The 21,472-nt window shown below is 36.8% G+C and overlaps 1 protein-coding gene across 2 annotated transcripts in view; it reads right to left on the bottom strand.

Moving 5' to 3' along the window:
* Positions 1–21,472, bottom strand: part of homer (protein) — a 242,861-nt gene that overhangs the window by 138,373 nt on the left and 83,016 nt on the right. For both annotated transcript variants that reach the window (XM_089238954.1, XM_089238952.1), the window contains exon 2: positions 8,448–8,604. In XM_089238954.1, coding sequence (XP_089095080.1) covers positions 8,448–8,604 — 157 coding nt within the window. The remainder of the gene's footprint in view (positions 1–8,447; positions 8,605–21,472) is intronic.

Genomic DNA, 21,472 nt, shown 5'->3' with positions numbered 1-21,472 from the left:
CTCTTTAGATGCTTTTGCCCTTTTCCCTCCTTCAAGTAGCTCAATACACGTATCTTGTCTTGCTACATTCTTCAGTTAGTGAACTTATATATATGTTACTGCCAAAGGCCGAAATCGGAAAATTCGTGACGGGGCCGGCTACTTCGTGAATTGGCTAATTTCGTTAAATATTGACCTGGCCAATGTTCGAACTTCAGACACTGGCCGGCCCGTTCGCGAAGTAGTCAGTGATCCCCGATCAAAGTCCGATAACAAAAGACAGGATTCGGGATCGTCGTCAAGTTGGCGTATTTTTCCATGATAATTGTCCACGCTAGTTATGGCAAACCAACAAACCGCAGTCACGATGCGGTAATCATTTTTTCTTTCCAAAATTCGGAACAAAAAACTATGTTTATATAATTTTTCTCAATTTTCTCTCAAATTTCACTTTTTCCCCTCTCGTCACGTGGAGCTAATCCAATACAGCTGGTATATATAAAGACATGTATCACACGTTCGCGATTAAAATAAATTGATTTGGCTCCTACCGGGCCATCTTAAAGCAGCACATCGAGCTTTGGCTAGGGATCTCCAGCCACTTCGTGAAATGGCCGGCCAAAGTCAGAATCATCTCTGCAATTCGAACTTTGGTCAAAACTCTTGGCCGACGTGCGAAATGGCCGCACTTCGGGCAATCTATATATAAAATTAATTTTCTGTGTGTGTATTCTCTATACAAATCTACAATTTTAGATCCATCCTCGCCACACACAAATTTTGCATATATACCAAATTGGATCCGACTTGAACTAAAGGCTACTTTAAAAGTTTGTCAGAGCTGAGCAAATGCCCGAAATGGGCGAAAAACTGTCGGGCAACAATGGTTTCTCGACCTCAACAATCACTTTCGGGATTTTCAATTTGGTTATCGTGGTTTCCTAGCAATGCGTTTCAGAAATGTATGTATATGCCTTTGAAACTTTTTCAATCCTACCAGTAATTGAAGAAAACCCGGGCAGCGCCGAGTATTATAGCTAGTAACATATATAATTCATGGTCACTTCCACCTTGTTGCCGTAGGATTCTATTTTCAGGTTCATGTTTTCCCAATCCTAGAAATTCACCCCGACATAACCTCTGTCACCGAAAGGGATAGACGTCTCGGAATAAAATATAATCAGTAAATTTTTAATTTATGGGAAAAATTCCAATTAATGTAATTTTTTAAAATTAGTTCGATTTACACAGATATTCGGCCGAATAGCTAAGCGTTATTCGGCTTGCATTCGGCCGAACATCTGTCCCACCTCTACTTTTAAACAGTGATTCCGAAACGGTATGCCGCTAGAGTTTAGTGTGTTGAGCAGTGGCGGCTCGTGGTCGGATATCTCGGGGGGGGGGGGGCAGATTTCCAAAAATATACCGCCATCTATCGGTGATGATATGTAGACAAGTACATGCAGGGCCGTAACTAGGCTTTTTGCCGTTCCCCACCAATTTAAAATTCGATAATTTTATATAATGGTGTTCTTTGTTTCCCCCCTAAAAATTTTCCACCCCCCCTAAATTTTTGCGTCCGGGGCAATCGTCCTCTCTGCCCCTCTCTGGTTCCGGCCCTGAGTATATGCACTATTTACAATTAGTGAAGTATTGCACTGCATTGAAAACCTTCATTTATCAAATTATTTTTCACATCATCTGTATACCTATGCAGTACAAAAATAATAATGCTCTCAAAGCAACATTTACGTAAATAGTTTGGGCAGTAAGCTTAAGCGATGTCTTAACAACGTTGAAAATCATCATTCAAGTTCAGCAGTTGCCATCGGCAATGGTTTTTGCAAATTGTGAAAATTCATACTCTTCTTCCAATATCAGAGGTCTGCAACCAGACAAAATTCGGGCCCGTTTTCCGGACCCTACAAAAAATTCCGGATCTAAAAAACGGACCCTTTACAAAATAAAAATTAATGAAACCATAAATTTGGAATTTCATTTCTTTTATGTAGATTAACTAGATTACTTATTTTTCACAAAATTAAGTAATTTTGATTCTTTTTATAAAAACTAGACCCTACAAAAAAACGTCAGGACAGATGCCTGAATATTACACTCTGATTGAAAAGGTGTATAAATTTTTATGATAAAGTTATAAAAAATATTCCCTTTTTTTAACTCAAATATATTTTCTAACTTAGAAGATACAATAGATTTAAAAGGTAGTAGATTTAAAAGAAAGTAGATAGCAGCACGAGTATCCTCGGCGCTTTTTTGCGCGCCCAAAATGAGTATAATATATATTTAGAAGATTAATCTGTAAAAAATATACAGTATTTTTTGAAGATTTATGGAATATAGGATGAATATACAAAAAAAAGGACAAACAACCTCTTGCATACTTTAATATTTTATTATTCATAAGTGATATTCTCATATGCGCATATTATACTATGATATTTTATCTGAAAACAAATGCTTCTACCATTTTTATTACTTTTATCTTTTTTCTTGAAAATAAACTTTCGGCCAGCTAAAAAAAAGAAACTTTACTAAAGTTTCGATAAATTCGTAAACACTTTAGTTTGATTGGTAGCGCGCGCGGTAAGTATTTTGCGTTTCAAGTTAAAGCCCGGCTTTCATCTACAGATCTGTTTTAGTTATACTTACTCTACTTGAGCAAAACTACCCATGATTGACAAAAAAAGAAAAACCGGAATTGGATACGACAATTTCTATCGACATCAATTATTAGCTAAGATGTGAATAGGAAAAAATCGGCATTTTTTATACAAAAAAGGGACAAACATCCCCCCCCCCCACTTTGTGTGGCAACACGAAGCAGGGAGGACACGCACGTTGTTATGCTCCGTAAATTTATTCAATATTTCCATTCCTATGAATCATTTTTTAAAAATATATAAGTTTTTTGCGTGTGATAGAAAAGTATGTCGATGAAGTAAAATTAATCCATAGACATATGTCATCTCTTTGTGAATGACGAGTTTTTGATATTTGTATTAATATATCTATTTTGATCAATCATAGCAATGGTGGATATATGTTCAATTTGTGAAGGCGAAGTACTGGAAGGGAAGGAGGTATTTTCATGTTCTGGGTTGTGAATTCTTTTTTCATCCGCAATGTGTTGGAACCACGGACTCAAATTTCAAAAAATGCCTGCTGAACTGAAATAAAAATGGCGGTTGATGACTGCATAATATCAGCAAAGATTAAAAAAAACTGGAGCTTGAAAAAATACATGATATTATTCGTGAAGAATTTCAAATTATGACTAAACAGATAGAAAAAAAATTCACTGAAGAATGCAGTGTGTTGAAATCTGAAATGATGGAATTGAGAAAATCAATCGAATTCAATGATAAAACACTCAAGGACATGAAAGCTGAACTATCAGAGGTAAAGAAAGAATTATAGACAATGAAAAGTTGCGAAGTGAAAATAATGTTTTAAAGGAAAAAATCAAGAACATATTTACGATGAACTGGATAAAATTGAATTACGATTTCGAAGTCAAGCAACATCGAGATACAGAGAATGTCGGAGGAAAAGGGGGAGGATGTGATGAAGGTAGTGACTAAAATTGGTAAAACTCCTAAACGTGTCTAAACCGAATGATATAATGAAGCTACATAAGGTAAATACGATAAATAAAAATAAGATTAGGCCAATTATTATTATTGTCCGATTTAGAGACTCCGGGGTGAGAAATGAATGGATCGACGCTATCCGAAGCAAGAAAGGACTAAATGCAAGTGAAATCGATGAACGTTATGGTGATTCAAAAAGTTATTCATAAATGATCATCTTACTTAAGACTCTCAAAGATATATTTTACCACGTTCGGAAGTTCAAGAAGGATAACGATTTTGGTTTTGCGTGGCCGAGAGATAGCAAGGTCTTGCTGAGGAAAAGGCAGGGTGAAAAACTCATGTGATATATAAGTGACTTGGATAAAATTAATCAGCAGCAGAATTCCAGGAATAAATAATGTAAGTATCAATTTACCTTGCCTTGAAACATTCGATGATTTAATGCGTTTTTCAAACAGTCCCGAAACTTTCAATATGTAAATATTAGAAGCGCCCGTGAAAATTTTAACAATTTATTATTACATTTAGAAAAATTAGTAGTTCCATTTGATGTCGTATTACTGTCTGAGATTTGGATCAAAGATCATGAAACAGATCTCTGTACAATATTCCTGGTTATAACAGTTTTTTTGAATGTCGAAATAGAAATAGATCAGGAGAGGCGTTTATTGCATACGTAAATAACAAATATTCATTTTCAAGTACTGCCTTGAATATGAATACAGCTGAAGACTTATATTTGTACAGTGAAATGTTAGATCTATGCATGATTTTAATTTACAGATCCCACATGATTTTTCTCGAATGAATTATACAAATGAATTCAGATCAATTATTAGTAATTTAAGTGAGTCTCATGTCTGAATTTTTGGTTTTTTTATCATAAATAAATACACCAACAAGAAAGTCAGGGTGTTTAGATTACGTTTTTTATTCGAAACGCGAAGCTGAATTATAGATATGAAACAGCAGTATCAAAATTAGAGATAACGGATCATTTACCACTGGTTATTAAATGTAATTTTGAAATTAATACACAACTTTTAATTAATAAACAAAACAATAGTAATCGTTTTTGTCAAAATGTGAATTATGACAAGTTTAAAATATGTGTAAGAAATTATGAATTTTATGAAAACATTTTTAATGAGACCGATTCAAATGTATTATGTGACAGATTTCTTGATATTATGTTCAAGCATCGTAATTTCTGGACAAAACAGTCTAAATGCAAAACAGCAAATAATTTGAAAAGTGAATGAATTACATATGAATTTAAATGTATGGTCAATACTGAAGAAAGACTATAAAGTTTTTAAACAAAATACTTTAGAAGCATGATAAAGAAAAGGATTACAAAAGCTATAATAAACAATTAAGAAAGAAAATAAAAACTGCAAAGGATTGTGCTTTCTCTACTATAACAAATTTATAGAATGTGGTAACAACATCAAGAAATAGTGGAAAGTTACTAATGATATCATAAATCGAAAAATAAATAAAATCGTACTTCCAGTAAATGCTGACTCTAAAACATTAGTGGATGAAATGAATGAATTTTTTTTAAATTCTGCAATAACTGAAGATTCTGAGTTAATTGATGAAATAGAGCTTTTAGTACCAAACCAGTATAATTCTATAGTCGTTACTGAAATAGAGGAAAGGAATATACACACACAGAATTTAATAAATGAACTTTAAAATAATAAAGTGATCGGTTATATGATGGAATCACCAAAAATGTTAAAAAATGTCAGTAAATATGATTTGAAGTTCATAACCCACATCATACACTCTTCAATTCTCAGTGGAGTTTTTACTGATAAATTAAAATATGCTCTTGTCATACCCATTCATAAGTCCGGTAATGTCAATGATTTCAAAAATTATCGTCCGATATTTATTTTGTCTGTTTTTTCGAAAATTGTGTAAAAAATAATGAAAAACACAAAATTATAAATTTTTTTAAATCAATTTTATTTTTTTTCGAAAAATCAGTTCGGTTTTCTTGAAAATAAGAATACCGAGATGGCAATTTTGAAATTTTCAGAAAAAGTATTAATGACAGCGATAGAACCCTTGCTATATCTTTAGACTTGAAAAAAGCCTTTGATAGTGTTGATCATACAATTCTTATGCATAAGTGATATTGTTCAGGTCTAAGAGAGGCAACACTTATAACAATGTCAATAAGTTATATATCCGTCAATATCCGTTATACAAGCAGTTAAAAGTTAAAATAAATGTACATATAAGATTATTAAAAATGGCATCCCACAGGGTTCTGTTTTTGGACCAATTTTATTTCTAATCGTTGTTAATGATATCAATAATCTGGATCTGCATGATGATTTGATTAGCTATGCCGATGACATAGCTATTATTTTGTCAGAACAAACATATATCATGTTGAAATCTGATACTGAAGATTTAACAAAAATTAACACTTGGTTGAGGCATAATAAGTTAACCTTGAATCTCAACAAAACTAAATATATAAATTTTCAATTATATAATAGAAATATTGAAACACTTATAATTCGATGCCATGAGTTGGGATGTTCTGGTTGCCAATGTTTCTGGCCAATTGTCTCGGAAACTGAGGTGTTTAGATATTTAGGAGTCACTATAAATAAAAATTTGAAATGGAGCTCTCATGCAACTGCACTTAGTACATGGGCGAATATACGGGGGGGGGGGGGCCGTGGGGGGGAATTGCCCTGCCCAGCGTCAAAGGTGGAGTCGACTGATTTATGTATATATGAATTGCCACATCATCATCATCATCGTGCCCCCCAGCAATAATGACCGTGCCCCCACCCCCAGACTTCCAAGTCTATTTCAGCCTATGACTTAGTAACAAATACATGAATGTTCATTTATATTGCTTGAAAAATATTATATCTCCTCCATTCTCATACACTTCATTTTTCTTGGTTCTACTCACTTATTCATTATGCTACATGTGTTTGGGGAGGTGATTATGAGTCCAACTTAAGTGTTTTAATAAAAGTCCTCTGAAAAAACTATAAATATTATTTCCTCTTGTAACCATACACCATCTGCCTATAATTATCATTATCAATCAGACTATAGATTTAATATTGAAGAAAAAAAAAAAAACGTGCGTGCGTGTGTGTGTGAACAAACACATGTCTCTATCCGAAGTTTTCAATATAATATTATACAACCTAAAAAAACATTAACCCAAAAGCAATTTATATATTTAGCTCCATTATATTTTAATAATTTGCCAAATTAAATAAAATATGCAAAAGAATTAAGAGCTTTCAAAACACTAATTAATTATATTAATCTTTTACTACAATAGGAAGGTACTTCTTAGCCCCCACTACAGTGTTGTCACACCAAGGCTTCTGTAATATTTGTCTGTTTGTATATTTTGTTTGTACTTGTGTATGGAAGTGTTTGCCACCACAGAAATATTTGTTTGTATACTCTGGAGGGATCAAGCGATCCCTTAAGTAGAATATTGTATGTATATGTATTGTATTTTTCTTCTTTTTTTTAAATAAAAATTATTATTATTATTTTATTGCAAGTGTACATTCACAGCAGCGATAGTGTTCGATGTTTAAAATCGAAACTGAATAAAATATAAAACTTTTAAAACCGAATTTTAAGATAAACATGATTTTTTAAAACGTAAAATCTATGATTTGAATCGGGGAAGAAATGTTTGATGCATAAAAATTTTTGAAAGTAGGAAGTTCTAACCATTCCTATCAGTTGCTTTTTATAATTTCGAGTGTGCGTACTTCACAAATTTTACATTTCTCTCACCAGAGGGAGAGATTTTTGTGGTAAGTGTTATTAGAGGACTTTGCACCTGTCGCTCTTTTCAAAAAACAGCAGTCATAGTCCTAGGGTTTAATTAGCTAAGATCAGATCCGAATGCTACAGATGAGTCTGGGAAAGAGCCCGTAACACCCGAACTGGCTCATTTCCAAGCAGATCAACAAAAAGAAAGAGGAGGAGAAAGAACTGGCAAGCGCCAAGTTCAATAAAATAAACCTCTTTTAACAAACGCTAATGAGCCTGGGCACAAAATGCAAAAAATTTTGCTTCTGTATTAGTTGAGAAGAGATAGGTTTATTATTTTATATAAATTTTATTGTAAAATTTAAATGAGGTTTGACCTACAGCCCCTATTCACTCTACAAAATTAATAGCACAACTTTCAAGCATAAAATTATTCAAACAATCTATTCCAACCAAGAGGTTTACAATGATGAGTACAGCAAGAGAAAAGATTCTTTTTTTTCCAAAAAAATATACATACACCGTGTACACCATACATATCGCATACACCATGTGTATCCATCAAAAATTGTAGCTTTATCTACAAATTATTCCATCCAATACATTCATGGTTTAAATTTTGCAGACAAAACATTTTTTCCAAATTTTCTTGTAATTATTTGTTTCGTAACCTTTGATTTGGCGCCCCTCCTACATCAGCCCCTGTCCACGTGGTAATTTTTGTTAATATAGTGTAACGTACATTAATGTAAATTTTATAGATATTTTTACCCTTTCCTGTCCAATTCTTTTGCGATTTCTCATTCATTTTCAGCGGAGAAAAGTTAGGTGGATTACATATAGATAATCTCAAGTTACAAGAAAAATACATAAACATGATCTTACATTCTATTTTAGGTTACATAAAATGATTAAAGGGACGAAGCGGCTCAAGATGTTTAGCAGAAAACATAAAAGTATCTGTCAGACGAGATCCGACATAGGATAGGAAAAGATTAATAATGTCGTAAATAGAATGTATGTAGCATCTACACCTGAAAGAAAAAATATGATGAAATAGATTGTGCTTACCTTTGTACCCTCGACACTGATGATGCGATAGAGGTTCCGTGTGGAGTCGAAGAAGAAACTAACGTTGACAGCCTGGGAGCTAGCCGGAACCCAAGACCGTTTGGTCTTCGGGTCAATGTGGAAGACATGGGCTTTGGTGGTAAAGATGGGTTGCTCCCTGGAAAAAAATATCATTCAGAACATTACGAAAATAGGATATATAGAGGGTACAGTAAATTATTTTATGCGTGTGGTGTCACTGGAAATCTAGTAAAAATCACTGAAAAATTTAGAATTTTTTTACACACCATTAATTTGAAACAAGTAAGCTCCGCTGACTACATAGAATATTTTGTGTAGTTGTTTTTGCGGTACTCTGGTCATTCTAATAACAACACGGATATTGTGTTGTATTAGAATTACGCACCAGGTTGAGTACTAAATTAAAAATAAACACCAAAAATTCATTTTTAATTTACATCAAACTAGCCATAATACCCGGCGCTTCTTCAATTACTGGGAGGATTGGAAAAGTGACAAACCATTATAAAGGAATAAACTATAATACTGGAAGCATTAAAAAAGAGGCAAACTATTGTAAAGGCATATCGTTTGAGAACCACGGTAACCGAAGTAAGCATTCCGAAAGTGATTGTTGGGGACCCAGGAACCATTGTTGCCCAACGGTTTTTCGCCTATTTCGGGCATTTTCACAGCTCTGATGAACTTTTAAAGTAGCCTATGGTTCAATCCCGGTCCTGTTTGGCATATATGCAAAATTTGGCGACGAGCGGTCTAAAATTGTAGATTTGTATAAAGAACAAACATACATACATACTTTCACATTTATATATAAGATAAATAAATTATTTCCACATCAAATTTCCTCTTATACACTCATGCTTGTGACAATTGCAACGTCATGGAATGCGTAAATCGTTGGATTCAGGGGGGGGGGGGGCACACGATGGTTAGCGCTTCCCTGCAAGGCAAATCTATGCATTATTTTGTAAATTAATTAAATAGTAGTAGATTAGTAGATAAATAAGTAGATTAGTTTTTGTGATTGAAAATTTATCATGTGCAGAGTTACTAATCTTATCTTTTTCATTGTAAACCTTTTGAAATATCCCTATATATGATTTTTGAAGTAAGTTATATTCTACGAGTAGTAAGAATGATCTCTTATTTTGCTTTGCTTGGTACAAATGTGTTATTAGGATGAACCTCAGGTTTTGCAAAATTTTGGGGAAAAGTATTTTTTTTAAATTTCCCATTAAAAATTTAGAATTTTTACACTTTTTTCAAAATTTCTAAAATTTTAAATTTACAATCAATCTTCAAGAATTTAGGTTCATTCTACAGACCTATGTTAGGTTAATGAGTGTGCAAAATTTCATAAGGATTGGTTGAATCAGATTTCAGAAATCATGCACGCAAAGACAAAATTTTACACACATTTTGAGAAACAAATTCTTTCCCTCCTCCCAAACCAAAAACTGCTCATAAAATTGAAAAATCACTAAGTTTGAGAATTTGAGCATTTGTTTATATTATCATCATGTTTTAAAACTTTTTTGTCATTTTGAATGTGTGAGAGGTTTGCCACTTCATGTACTTGAGACGAAGCGAGTTGGAAAAAAGCCACTAGTTGGGCTGTTAGCAGGGGCGGATCTATGGGAAAGGGAGGTCATCACTCCCCCAAGCAAAATGCGATAATTCATAAAATTTTTGGAACTTCTATATGATAATATTGCAACAACAAATTAAAGAAAACTTCGACTAAAAAACGGGTAAAACTGGGACATTTTTCAAAACAGCCGGAATGGGGGGAAAGACTGAAAACGGGACTATCACAGAAAATATGGGACAAAATGCAGGACGTATAGCCACTCCATGCTGAAAGTAATTTTATAAAATGATTTGTAAAATTAACCCTTCCGGCAGCGGGCTCTAGATCCTCCCCTGGTTAGTCAGTCAATGATACGCTTGCAGTTGTTTTTATGTTGTGATTTATACATTCAATTTGTTGTGTAAGTAACATACAAAGTGATATTGCGTGTGCACAGGAAAATAATTACAAATTTGATGAACATTTTATACGACGAGACACTGAGAATTATTCATTTCCTCATTTTGGTACTCAGAAACCTACTTGAAAAAGTATTTCAAGTATATTTCTTGCATAATGTTAATGATTTCAAAACATTTGCTGTTCAAAATTGCTCACATTGTGGTTCAAAAACATTATTTTCCTCAGAATTACTGTCATCTAAAGGGGTTCCAGTGGCAAAGTTCTGGCGTTCATTCATTCATGTCATCTAAAGGTGTTCGAAGTTTCATAATTGGCCTGTTCGAAGACAAGGAAGTCTTTGACCAAAAAAAAAACAAAAAAAACCATCTCGCTGTATGGAGACATCACTTTTTATTTATTTATACAATATAGTTTGGCCGAGGCCTATACAAGAGAATGCAATAGTGGGATTTAACATAGAAGACTATTGATGTTACATACAAAATTAAAAATTGAAGTACAATCTATAGTACTTGATGTAATGTTGTTCCAATACATAATTGTTCGAGGAGGGGGGAACTAAATTTGAAAAAATCTGTGGATGAAAGGAGGGGTTTCAATTTTTAAGAGTGATTGAGTCTATCGGAAAAATGTGAAGATTTGATTAGAATATGGGAAGTGTCAAAGTTAAAACAGCCATGGATAATTTTCAAAAGTAGGGTTAGACGAGCGATGGGAGGTAAATGGTTGGATATTAGGTTCCGTCTTATTCCCGACCGAAGCCACAGGGGCATGGAAGGGAGGATAAGTTGAAGAAGGAGGATGTAGAGCAAGAAGTACTTTATAGCACCCAACGTTTCAGGAGTATGTCAGGGAATGGTAGACCCTCGTTCAAAGGGACTAATACCGGCGTACGATTTTCGTTAAATTGATGGTTTGTTAAACCCGATTTTTTTCCTTCAAACTCTAAATATCAATATTTCACTGCAATTTCATAGATATCAACTATAATTTCATAGATATCGACAACAAGATAAAATATTTACACTAATTTTTGATCTTCTGTATTGTTTTCTTATGTTTTTTTATTTTTTATTTCTGATGAAATCTCCTTAGCTAATGTCGCTTTTATTACGACGAGACAATCGAAAATTGTCGAACGAATACTGTTTATTTTGTACTCCCCGGATAAAAACAAAGTAACAATAACATAAATAAGTAAATATACCCAATTGAAGAAGAAAGCTTCAGTGTTCGCGCACACACCAGCACCATTGACAATTTCAAGTCCAAAGTTGATAATTTAATGCCCATTTCAAAATTGTTCAGATAGAGTGCATCAAGAATGTTTGCCGCTTGATACGAATTAAGTTGCTCAACCTATGGAGCAAGGTGTACTATTCAAAATCTGAAACCTTTTACCGTCATTTTAAAAAAGCAAGGAAAGTATCAGAAAATACAAATTACAGTTATCAATTACTAATATTCGGGAAACAGTTTCGCAATTGATGATCAAATTTGAATAATTATTATTCTATGTGAATATTGATGCTTAAGTTGCCATTTTTAGTCATTTTACGGATCCAAGATAGATTAAGTGGATAATTCGATCTTTTTTCAAGTGACTTTGGATTTCGAATTAACCAAGTTCGACTGTATATGCAAAATTTGGCAACGATTGGTCTAAAATTTTAGATTTGTAAAGAGAATATGCACACACATACAGAAGACAGCCGGAAAACCAATTTTATATACTGTATATGGATTTTTCCTGGTATTGTATGTGTTTGTGTGTATGTGTCATGTTCTGTAATTAAAAAAAAACTCATGGTATCGTAAGATGCTTGGGCACACCGTATGTGTCCTGGTATGTTCCCATTGTTCAAAAACGAAATTACTCTGCCCCCCGCTTGGAAACCTTATCTCGGGAAAACGTTTGAAATTGTTATCAGGTTCTGTATTCTTGTAGTCAATTTTTCCAATAGCTGAAAAATCATGGTTTTTATCTCTTCCCGTATGAAGTAACAGGATATAACCGTGCAAATTCTTCAATAACCCATAGGTGTAGAGTTATTGGGAATATTATAAGTGCTCAAAAAAAACTTGGGGGTGGGGGCTAAAACCCAATATTTAGATGGTGTCAATTACTATGAGAAGGGGGGATTATCGACTGTTAATACACTCATGTGCAAAATTAAGAGAATTTGCACATTGTGTCTCTTTCCACAAAAAGTACTGAACCAAAGGTACTAATAATGCCATCGAAGAAGTATGCAAATATTCAGCGTCGAATACGTAAGCGTACACGTGCGTGTGGGCGGAGCTGTGACCACGGAGGGAATGATAAGGGCACAAGGCGTTTTCCAAGATTCGTGTGCTCGTACTCCTCGGCGACATTCGCTGTGTTTCTCGCAAGAGTTTGGTCAATTTTAAACGTTGTCAGGTAAAATGAGTAGCCACAAACGTACGGATGACGGAATGAGATGGAGAATCGTCGGTAGATGGAGGCAAGGCAATCACAAGTGCAAGTGGCTACAGAGCTTGATGTTACGCCTAGCATCGTCTGCAATTTGTGGAAACAGTTTCATGACACTGGATCGATATCGAGAAGATCTGGACAAGGTCACTGAAAAACCATGATGACCAATGATGAGGATCGTTATTTGGCACTTTCAGAGCGGCGCCACAATTTTGCTACAGCATCACAGTTCTCACATGAGCTGCATGCTGCCACTGGAACTTGAGTTTCACGGTTTACTGTTTACCCGAAGGCTTCATGACAGAGGGCTTTATGCCAGAAGACCCACACTGTCCCGCGAACTGCAGCAAGCAAGAGAGCGCGTTTAGCATGGTGCAGGCAACATCAGCCTTGGACCAGACTTCAGTGGAGCACCGTGCTGTTCACAGATGAGTCGCGATTCAGCCTGGACACTGATTCTCGACGTACACTCATCTGGAGAGAGCCTGATACCTGATACCATCGCTCCCACATCAGGGAAATGGACCACTATGGGGGTGGAGGTGTCATGGTCTGGGCAGGCATCATGCAGGAACACCCCTCCATGTGTTTGGTAGAGGGTCCGTGACTGCTAGGAGGTATAGAGAGGAGATCTTAGAGCCCTATGTTTCACTTTTCAGGGTCACAGTTGGCCCTCGCTTCCTGTTCATGGACGACAACGCTCGTCCGCATCCGGCTCACCTGGTCAATGATTATCTGGAAAGTGAGGATATTCGGCGTATGGATTAGCCAGCCAGATCTCCTGACCTAAACCCTATAGAACATGTCTGGGATGCTCTTGGGAGGGCAATTGCATCTCGCTATCACCCTCCGAGAACCATCCCTGAAAACTGCGTTGCTGCCGAAGTGGGACCGATTGCCACAGGGACTCCTCAACTGCCTCGTGTCCAGTATGCCGTCGCGCTGTGCGACCTGTCTGACTGTGAGAGGGGACCATACCCTATGTTTGCAATGATGAGCTTTACTGACAATCACGTGTACGTACTATGACTTTTGTATGGTACATCTCTTTCTCTGTTACAACTGTGTATACCAAATTTCATTAAAATCTGTTCACTAGTTTTTCAGAAATTCGACCTAATGTGCTAATTCTCTTAATTTTGCACACGAGTGTACTTATGAGGCAAATTATTATGTACACGCCAAAAAGTTATTGATGTCAAATATACATTAATCATTGAATATTTATACTTATCACCTAAAACAGATACCATCAAACTCATACGCATATGGCGCAAGTTTGTAAATTTTTTATCAATTATTTTTCGTCAGTGAATTTACAAGACAATACCAGCAACCAGACGGTTTATTTTTTCACGTTTTCGAACGCACCTAAAATACATACGGTAATTCTTACATTTTCCGGGATCCCAGGGTAAAATGAAAAGCAGGATAAAATTAGATAATGAGCCTTATTGGCCATAAAGTAATAGTAGGATAGAACTTAGTGAACCTCGAAAGAGTGGAACGAAATAGGCACTATATACAGGGTGGGCAAAAAGTCCGTAGAAACTTTAAAAATTCATAAAAACCGGGAAAATAACCGAAATTAAAAACTAGGTCACGGGATTTTTTCAAGACAGGAAAAAATAACAAAAAACATAAGTGGCGCCGGTAGGTGGCAAGTCAAACTAAATATACGGAAATAACGAACACAATGTCTCCAAATCGTTTATTACAGCAGTATGCGTTCCACATGACCACCACCACAGGGGATAACACATTGCAGGCGAGGCACAAGTCCACCAACGGCAGTGCAGCAGTTCCACATACACGGTTTATAACGGTGATTTGGTTGTGGGTTAGAAGCGCAAGTTCTCATAACCGTCTCATTTGCATATTTCCGCCGAAGTCGCTCGTACCAGCGCCACCTATCGGCTGTTTTTCAGGTTTTTTTTTTCAGTGTCTTAAAAAAATTCCCGTGACCAGCGATGCTAACCCTGCAAACCGTTTTTATTTGTTATTTTTCCGCTTTTTATTCATTTTTCAAGTTTTTGCGGAGTTTGTCCACCCTGTAGAAAAAACACTATGATAGAACATCTGTTCTTTCAATATTTAATGTTCGCTTAAGAAAATTATTTATTTCAGTGTATTAATATCATAATACAGGGTATGAAGGTTTTTAACAGCTGGCTGATGCGAAGATATATTTAGGAAAGAGAAAAGTCAACTGCCCTTGCGGGGAATCGAACCCACGTCCTTTCACTTTCCGGGTGAACGCCCTAGACTACAAAGGCAACGAATATCTCAATCTTTCCTTAGAGCTCGTGTGCACTGAACGGGACAGTACATGGACGCATAAATATATCTTCGCATCAGCCAGCTGTTAAAAACCTTCGTACGGATAGCGGAGGGTGACATCATCCTCGAATAAGTCGCCATCTGGTGGCAATTTCAGCAATTGGGAACTTTGGCCTCAGTTAGGTTCGACCGTCCATGTACGGTCCCGTTCGTTAATTTCGCAAATGCACCGCTATTCCGCGATTTCAGCCAATCACGTCTCTTCTTTGTTTACGATAATTCCCACTACTGTAATATCGTACGATCTGTTGCGCTTTCGATCACAAGGTGGCTTCGTTATGCAATTACTGTAAAGAGAGATTAACTCGCTGTAAGCCAAACAAACATTGTTTATTTTAATTCGCGTAAAGGAAAAATTAAAATCTAGTGGTCAATGGTAGCGAGTGATGAAAATAGTAATAAATTTCAAAAACGCTAAAATTTTTACGCTTCAATAAAGTAGGCGATATGTTTTTTTAATTTTTTTGTTTTTAATTTTAATGTTTTTTCTATGGACATGGGCATGTCCACAAAACATACAGGAAAGTTTTTTTCTTTAATTTTATGGCTATCTCTAAACTAAGGAAAGGAAAATAGAAAAAAAATTAAAATCAATTCAAATCTTAATTCGGCAGTTAAAAGGTTAACATATTATAACTTCGATTAACACTCTGTATGCCATACAAACATTGTTTACTTTAATTCGCGTAAGGGAAAAATTAAAATCCCGTGTTTAATTGGTATCGAGTGATGAAAATAGAAAAACATTTCACAGAAAAGGAAAATTTTCACGCTTCAGTGGGCTTCATTAAAATTATGCTTTAGATAGTTAGCAGGGTCTGATCCACCAACTGAAATATAGGTGTAGGTGATAGGGTACCAAACTATGTATGAACTAGGTAACCAAGGTTCGAGAGAGAGAGAGAGAATCCAGCTCGTTCGTTTAATTTTTTTTTTCACTCCTCGTCCGAAAATGATTTATATATAAAATTTTATTTTTTTTGCCGATACAATAAATTACAATATATTTTGCTGACTCTCAAAATTTTAGTACATGATAAATCAATTAATATTATAACAAAAACTTGTAGAAAAATTAAGACCAATAATGATGTTCTGAAAAAATGTAATTCCTTTTGGCATCTTTTCTCTTTCGAAGTTGTGATACTTAAATAGATGTTTAAATATTTCATAGCTGTTTACGATTATTAACATGCACAATATATTTTTTCATACTGTAATTTTTATCTGTTTATTTTTAGTCGATTTGCTATCGAAAAATGCATTGATAAATTAGAAAATGTTTTACTAAAATTTGCAAAGATTTTCTATCACACTTGCAGAAATTTGAAATCGTGATCCGCCCCTTTTGCTATTCGACTATTTCAGTTTGTGCTCTTAGTGTTTAAAAAATAAAATGAATTATATTGCATTGAAAATTGCACATTTGAAATGTCTACCTTGTTTGCACCGTTGTTCGGCGACCAAATACGAAAATTAAAATATAGAGTTAAGCGAATTATCGTAGAGGCTGAAGCAACGTGATTGGCTGTGTGGAAAAATTTACGAAAAAAATCGTGTAATATCGCGGAGTATAGCGGTGCATTTGCGAAATATGCATCCTGTTCAGTGCACATGAGCTCCAAGAAAATATTGAGATATTCGTTGCCTTTGTAGTCTAGTGCGTTCACCCGGAAAGTGAAATGTCGTGGGTTCGATTCCCCGCAAAGGCAGTTGAATTTTTCTCCCTTTCCCAAATATATCTTCGCATCAGCCAGCTGTTAAAAACCTTCGTATGGATAGCGGAGAGTGACATCATCCTCGCATAATACAGGGTGTTTCAAAAAGAATCACCCGATTTGAAATGCGTATATTACGAAAAATATTGAACACATAGACACTTAGGATTAATTTTATATTACATGGCTAATCAGAGTTTTTTTACAAACCAAATTAAAGGTGCTCAACATGTCCACCTTGGGATGCACGACATATGTCTGTCTATACAGAAGTCAAATGCATCGCAAACTTTTGAGAGCATGTTTGCATCCACTGCTGCTGTTATGCGTATCTTCAGTTCGACTAATGTAGCGGGAAGGGGAGGCACATAAACGTAGTCTTTTTTTTATAAACCCCCACAAGAAGAAATCGCACACTGTGAGGTCCGATCTTGGAGGCCAGTGATGTTTAACTGAATCGTCAGGTCCCGTACGGCCGATCAATCGTTAAAGAATGCGATTGTTCAAAAATTCTCGAACGTCCAAGCTCCAGTGTGATGGTGCCCAGTCCTGCTGGAAAATGAAGTCATCCGAATCGGTTAATAACTGTGGGAAAAGCCAATCTTGACAAACACTGACGTGGCGGTCGAAGGAAGAGCGTTGGCGCTACCTGTCGGCAACTCCATGAGAAACTCGAGATTTCTCTCTTTCTACCTATATATTATTCGATCAAAACGGATTAAAAGCTGAATAGTTGATTTTTTATAAATCGGATGAGTCTTTTGAAACACCCTGTATTAGTGCACAATCTCTATAGCGTTATATCGACCACTATCGTCCAAGTCATATGCCTATGATACAAGCAACTCATTCGAAAAGCATTTGCAAGTTACCTCCTCAACAATAGTTATGGAAAGTATCAAATTAAAAATTATGGAAATTATAACCAACCAGAATGTGACGCTGATATTTAATGATTTTATCATTTATCTTCCATTCTTGCCATTTTTACCGATACAAAAACCCAAAACATTGAAACCTATCTAGCGCACTGTTTTTCAACCTATGCTCCGCGGACCAGAGGTGGCTCGTGACGATGGCATAGGTGGTCTGCAGGCAGACTTGATAAAATCATTCACCCATTATAATTGATATTGCGTAGTAATATGCATATGGGTTCAAATAAAGTTATACCCTCACATTTAGGTTCACCATACATTATCGAAGAGAATGCAGGAAACTGCTGTCTTTACCCATTTGTGCCCATACAAACATACACTGGTGAAATAAATTAAGAGAATTTGCATATTTTATCGAATTTCATGAAAAGAACTGAACTGAATGTAAAACCACTGCTTCTAGACAAAAATGCAAATCTTGTACATCAAATACGTAAGCGTACACGTGTGTGTAGGCGGAGCCAGTAGAGAAACAGGCTTCATAAGCGCGTAAGTTAAGACGCATTTCGTTCGCTAGCACACCTCGGCGAATTTCTTGGTGTTATTTTGCAGCAATCGGTTAATTTCAAATTGTAAGAGTAAAAATGAGTAACCACCAACGTTTAGATGATGGAATGAGGTGGCGAATTGTGGGGAGGCTAGAAGCAGGCCAATCTCAAGTCCAGATTTGTAGAGAGTTCAATTTAACGCCCAGCGTCGTGTGTAACTTATGGAAACAGTTCCAGGATACCGGATCCATCGAGAGAAAGCCTGGGTAAGGTCGTCCAAGAGCCACGACGGCCAGAGAAGATCGCCATTTGTCGATTATAACGAGGCGTAACAGGAGTGCTACAGCTTCTCAGCTCTCTCGTGATTTGTATGCAGCCACAGGAACCCGTGTATCAAGGGTGACTGTTTCCAAAAAACTTCATGAGAGAGGGTTGTTTGCAAGAAGACCTGCTGTTTGCGTTCCGCTCACTTCTACGGACAGGAGAATCCGTTTATCATGGTGCAGAGAGCATAGAGATTGGAGTATGGATCAATGGGCGACCGTTCTCTTCACTGATGAGTCCCGGTTCAGCCTAAGCACCGATTCTCGGCGTACGTTCATATGGAGAGAACCAGGGTCCTGCTACCTACCCTCCAATGTCAGCGAAATCGACCATTATGGCGGAGGAGGTTTAATGGTCTGGGCAGGCATCGTGTTGGATGGCCGCACACCTCCCCATGTCTTTGAAAGAGGCACTGTGACTGGTGTGAGGTATAGGGATGAGGTCTTGGAGTCCTACGTTCTCCTTTTCAGGGGTGCAGTTGGCCCTGAGTTCATTTTAATGGACCATAACGCGAGGCCACATAGAGCTCTTCTGCTCGACGATTTTCTAGAGAGTGAGGATATTCGCCGGATGGATTGGCCAGGCAGATCTCCAGACCTTAACCCTATAGAGCAGTGGTTCTCAACCAGGGGCCATATGGCCCCAGGGGGGCCCTAGGATATTCCAGGGGGGCCACGGATGAAAATCTTGCAAAAGGGGAGCCACGGCTACTAATACGGGGGCCACGAAGAAATTTGTGACGTTAAATTTTTTTAGTCAGTGACTAAAAAAATTTAATTTCAAACAAAATGCATAGAATATCTTTTTCGTAATTTTTCCCCATTCAAGTAACATTAACATGAAGAAGAAGGAAATAAAAAAAAGTGGTTCATGTAATCTCGGTGGTTTTACGACTTGGGGGTGATAGTAGGTCCTGACACAAACTATAGAAGAGGTTTAAGCAAAATGGAATAACTGTAAAGACAGAAAATTGTGTGTGTTCAGACTTTTCATTCAAAGAGGGCTGCCATGAAGAAAACAAAGATTTGTTGACCATTCATTGACATTCTTTTGAGTGCTGGTAGTAAATGTAATCCAAGAAGTAGATGGGTGGAAAATGAAAGCTTGTAAAAAACCCATCGTTTTCATGCAATTACAGACGGATAGCCATCTAGTTTAGCACAGCCAGCACTGAGTGGTCTGATGGGGAATATATTTATAAAAATCGAATAGAGAATGATTGCTCTGGGGTATTTTTTTATGAATTTTGAAAGGGGGTGCCAATCCATTGCCTCTGCTGAAAAGAAATAAAGTCGAATTCAGTTATAACGAACTCCAAGAGATCAAATCATACATGGGGAAAAATACTCGCGAAATTTAAATTTTTTAAAACTACATTGCTGTGATATTGTATTATGACAGGGGCGGCTTAAGCGAGGGTGCAAGGGGTGCGGCGAACCTGGGCGGCAGGTTGTAACGGGCGCCAGCGTAGACTTTACTTAAGACTACAAAATTTAACACAGTAAAAATTCACGACATCACGCTTTTGAGTCCTACTATACCTCGACAACGGAAACGTTGAGAAAATAGACAAGGCCTCTGATCGTAATACCAGAAACAAGAATGGAAGCTATCTGGGCGGCTCGAGACAAAATCTGTACGCGTGTGGGACTTATTTTTTGCACCTCCTACCTATTGCTCTCTCCATAGCCCTTCGTCAGAGAATCTTTCGTAGGCCCCTTGCCAAAGCCTCCTAGATACTACTAGGTACTTCTGGGAGGCTTTGCCCATGCTCGATTTTCCACGGGGCGCTTTCTACAGTTAATTTATTGAGTGGAAAAAGAAAAGTTATAAGGATTTTGTCCCGGACCTCAAGCTGGAGCCCTGTCAGTCCTATCCTTAGAAGGTCATGTCCCTCCCTCACAATTTATCCAAACAATTCCTAACAAAAAAAATTTTCGGCCCTTCATTTCCGATTCTCCAGAGCCGACAATTTGGTTTTTTTTGGCAAATTGAATTTTTTTTACACATTCACCCCGGATTTAGCAAGCAGTACCCCGCGTGGCCGCAATGGGTCACGTGACCAAGTGCCACCCCTGTACTCTATTACAAGGGCCATTTTGGTTCCCTCTCCCATGGCCCCCACAAGAGCCCGGGACAATTCTCATAATTTTTTGGCTTTTTCAGGCTATAAATTAACTATAGAAGGGGCCGTGAGAAATCTGACTGGGAGGGGGGGCCTGCGAAAGATCCCAGCCTAGGGGCCCATACCCTCACTCAGAATTTGATCCACAATAGTCAAATGAAGGCAAAGGAAAATTTTGGTTTTTCACTTGTCCGGCCCCTGGAATACCAGAAACACGTTTGAAAAAATTTTCTTAATAAAAATTACCCCGTTAAATATCATCTTCACAGGATAAGTGATGATGGCTCACAAAAATAAGTGCTCTTTCAAGGATTAAGTTATCCCGCGTTTATTAAGAATGGTAAAATAATTCTAGAACAAAAAATTTTCTACTTGGAAAGCGGGACGTATGGTCACGCACATTTTGCACGGTAAACAATTATGTGCGGCTTTCTTCTGAAAAAAAAAATCAGGTTTATCTCCAGGTGCCCTTCACCGAATCCCTATCAGCCTCCTGGCAGGGCCGCCAGTAGGGGCGGCACATGAGGCTTCGCACCCGGCGGCAGGTAAGCTCGAGCTGCCCCTGTATTGGGACTTCCTCCAAGATATTGACACCACTCCTTTAACGGTTTTTTAATCGA

This window comes from Pholcus phalangioides, unplaced genomic scaffold (genome assembly GCF_987345545.1).
Source record: "Pholcus phalangioides strain wild (caught in Gottingen) unplaced genomic scaffold, Ppha-v1.0 ptg000011l_1, whole genome shotgun sequence".
Lineage (NCBI taxonomy): Eukaryota > Metazoa > Arthropoda > Arachnida > Araneae > Pholcidae > Pholcus > Pholcus phalangioides.
The sequence above is the reverse complement of the archived record's forward strand: the minus strand, read 5'-3'. Positions and strand labels throughout refer to the sequence as shown.